Raw genomic sequence first — 2500 nt, 5'->3', positions numbered from 1 at the left:
ACACTAACTGAGCTGCATCATCATTCATTACACTAAGGTCATCTAGTTCAGAAACAGCAGCAGAAGTACTAGCCTAACTTCACTTCCCTAACCTGGGCCCTGATTTATGCCCGATGTCCCCACACTCAAAACATTTCATACTACCAGTGTTCGGGTATGCTTTCCCTTCACGCATGACTCTGAACGAAATATCCAACTCTGGTTCGTTTAAGAACATAAACACCTGCCGCCTGAAAGACACCCCAGCGGGATCATCTTAATCTCTTAATAGACCTTAACAGGCCTTTACTCGCAAACTGCAATTCGTGTTTGTCAATAAGATGAGAATCACAACCGTTATAAACCTAAATATACTCAAATGAATTAAAGCAATTGAAAAGTGCACTATCCAAGTTGTAATAGAAGTTAATGCTGTCGTAATGATGACAGTAGTGCACACAAAAGTAGTAGCTGTTCCGTGCTAACTACCTAAATGCCCTCTCCTCCATTGGCGCTTAGTTGCTTTTAAAATATACCCGTGAATTTGAACAGGGATAACTCAGAAAAAGTCAGGGGACTATTGGGAGCTGATCTTGTGCTTAGCAGGTAGACATAGACAAAGTGAACGCTAATGTATCCAGCCTCTCCAATAGATGCTCTGAGGCAACACTAATGTTCAATATGTTCAGTATTAGGAAAGTTTTCTCTTGCTCACTGCGTTCAGGGCCTAAGGTCTGCTTATAGGGACTTACTATGGAAAATGTTTAAAGCATGGGAACCATGAAGTGTAGTTTTTCAGAACCTACCTGGAAGTCATCAAAAGAGATGTGCCAGTCGTTGGCGTTGTCCTTGTCTGAGTGTGGTGACAGCTGAGGGTAGTAGGAGCTGCTCACAGACTCACAGCGGTACGAGTACTCGGCCGGGGCGTAGATGTGACGGCTGCCATTGAACGAGGCCGTTTTCCCATCATACTCCAGGTGAACCCGGTCCATGGTGAACCAATGACGGGCAGATACCTTATAGTGGCGCCGGTTCATTACAAAACTGAGGAGAATATAGGACACCGTTCAAGCCTGTGTGTGTGTGTGTGTGTGTGTGTGTGTGTGTGTGTGTGTGTGTGTGTGTGTGTGTGTGTGTGTGTGTGTGTGTGTGTGTGTGTGTGTGTGTGTGTGTGTGTGTGTGTGTGTGTGTGTGTGTGTGGAAGAGAAAATGAGACGCTTACATGAGCTTGAATGAACGGTAATCCAGGACATCTTCATAATTCAGAACCAACCTGTATTTGAAGAGAAAATTCACAGGTGAGATACTGTGGTTCATGAACTAATAACATTCAAGGGCTGGAAACACTTTGACATCAACGAACTAGCAGCGAAAGAGATGTCGTCGCCTCACATCACCTGCATCAGGACCAAAAGAGTAATACTTGAACACACTGCAAAGACTACAGCCAACCCACATAAGGCCAACTGCACAGTTTTCACAAAGCATTTTCTTTTGCTCACGGTGGACTGCGCTGATAAAGGGTGTGTATGGACCTACTGTTTTTAAGTTTGATAATCTATAGAAATCTATTCATATAATATTTGATACATTATCAGAGCTGGGTAGACAGATAATTATTATATTTTAAAACATTATTAAACTGATCATTAATTAATATTATAAATAATGTTTAACATTATAAAAAATGCCTCTTCAGTAAGGTGGGGGGGGGGGGGGCTGTTATTATTTTCACATGTGAAGAGGTTAGCCAATCATAATCAAATTCATTTCCATGTAGTAGTCTTAAAAGTAAAGTAACAAAAATGTAATTACATTTAATTCTAAGGGTAAGAAAAAGAGAGGAAAATAGTCATGATAAAACGAATTATGACTAAAGCTAACACTAGATGTGGATTTCAGGGAAAAAATGAAATTCTGTAGGAAATGGTCCCTTTAACTTAAATTCCCCCTGCAGTGAATCATTTATCCCTTAAAAATCATCTTTGAAACTTGCCTTAAAATATCTTGAATGTAACTCTACACCCTTGCTTCCTTTAGTATGTGCGGATCCATGAATATGTAAATTAGTCCCCGGCCCCACTCACTCGCTCAACTTTACTGTAGTAAACACTACACAATGGCAAGTGGAAATATTAGTTTAATAAAGTAAGAGCACCCTCCGATAACGTCATAATATCATATTGTCAAAACAGATTTAGTGAATGCTCCAATATTCAATGAACTGAGCTGTGCAATATATTGCTCATGGGACTGTGTAATACATCGACTGTTTATACACATGGGATTGTGCAAAATTCTTTCTACTGCTTATTTTCTATTTCTTGCCGCTATGTTGAGTTGTATGTTGTGTATTTACCTTTACTCAGTGTTTTGTATTGTGCTTGAGTTAATTTTTCCACAACGAGCTGCACTTAAGAATTTCGTTGTACAGCTATGTGCAATGACAACAAAGGCATTCAATTCAATGTTTTTTGCAGCGGTGAGCAATCACTGATATGTTTGTTGATCTCTTGAGCGC

The 2500-nt window shown here is 40.1% G+C and overlaps 2 protein-coding genes across 2 annotated transcripts in view; one reads left to right on the top strand and one right to left on the bottom strand.

Moving 5' to 3' along the window:
* Positions 1 to 2500, top strand: part of LOC143724587 (6-phosphofructo-2-kinase/fructose-2,6-bisphosphatase-like) — a 219254-nt gene that overhangs the window by 42237 nt on the left and 174517 nt on the right. The gene's annotated exons all lie outside the window — the stretch shown is intronic.
* Positions 1 to 2500, bottom strand: part of LOC143724594 (V-type proton ATPase subunit S1-like) — a 27058-nt gene that overhangs the window by 16327 nt on the left and 8231 nt on the right. Inside the window, exons 8-9 of the mRNA XM_077217767.1 lie at positions 1202 to 1252; positions 786 to 1023 (exon numbers count right to left, since the gene is read on the bottom strand). Coding sequence (XP_077073882.1) covers positions 786 to 1023; positions 1202 to 1252 — 289 coding nt within the window. The remainder of the gene's footprint in view (positions 1 to 785; positions 1024 to 1201; positions 1253 to 2500) is intronic.

This window comes from Siphateles boraxobius, unplaced genomic scaffold, assembly GCF_051911475.1.
Source record: "Siphateles boraxobius isolate OS27281-9 unplaced genomic scaffold, OSU_SipBor_1 76, whole genome shotgun sequence".
Classification (NCBI taxonomy): Eukaryota; Metazoa; Chordata; class Actinopteri; order Cypriniformes; family Leuciscidae; genus Siphateles; species Siphateles boraxobius.
The sequence above is the reverse complement of the archived record's forward strand: the minus strand, read 5'-3'. Positions and strand labels throughout refer to the sequence as shown.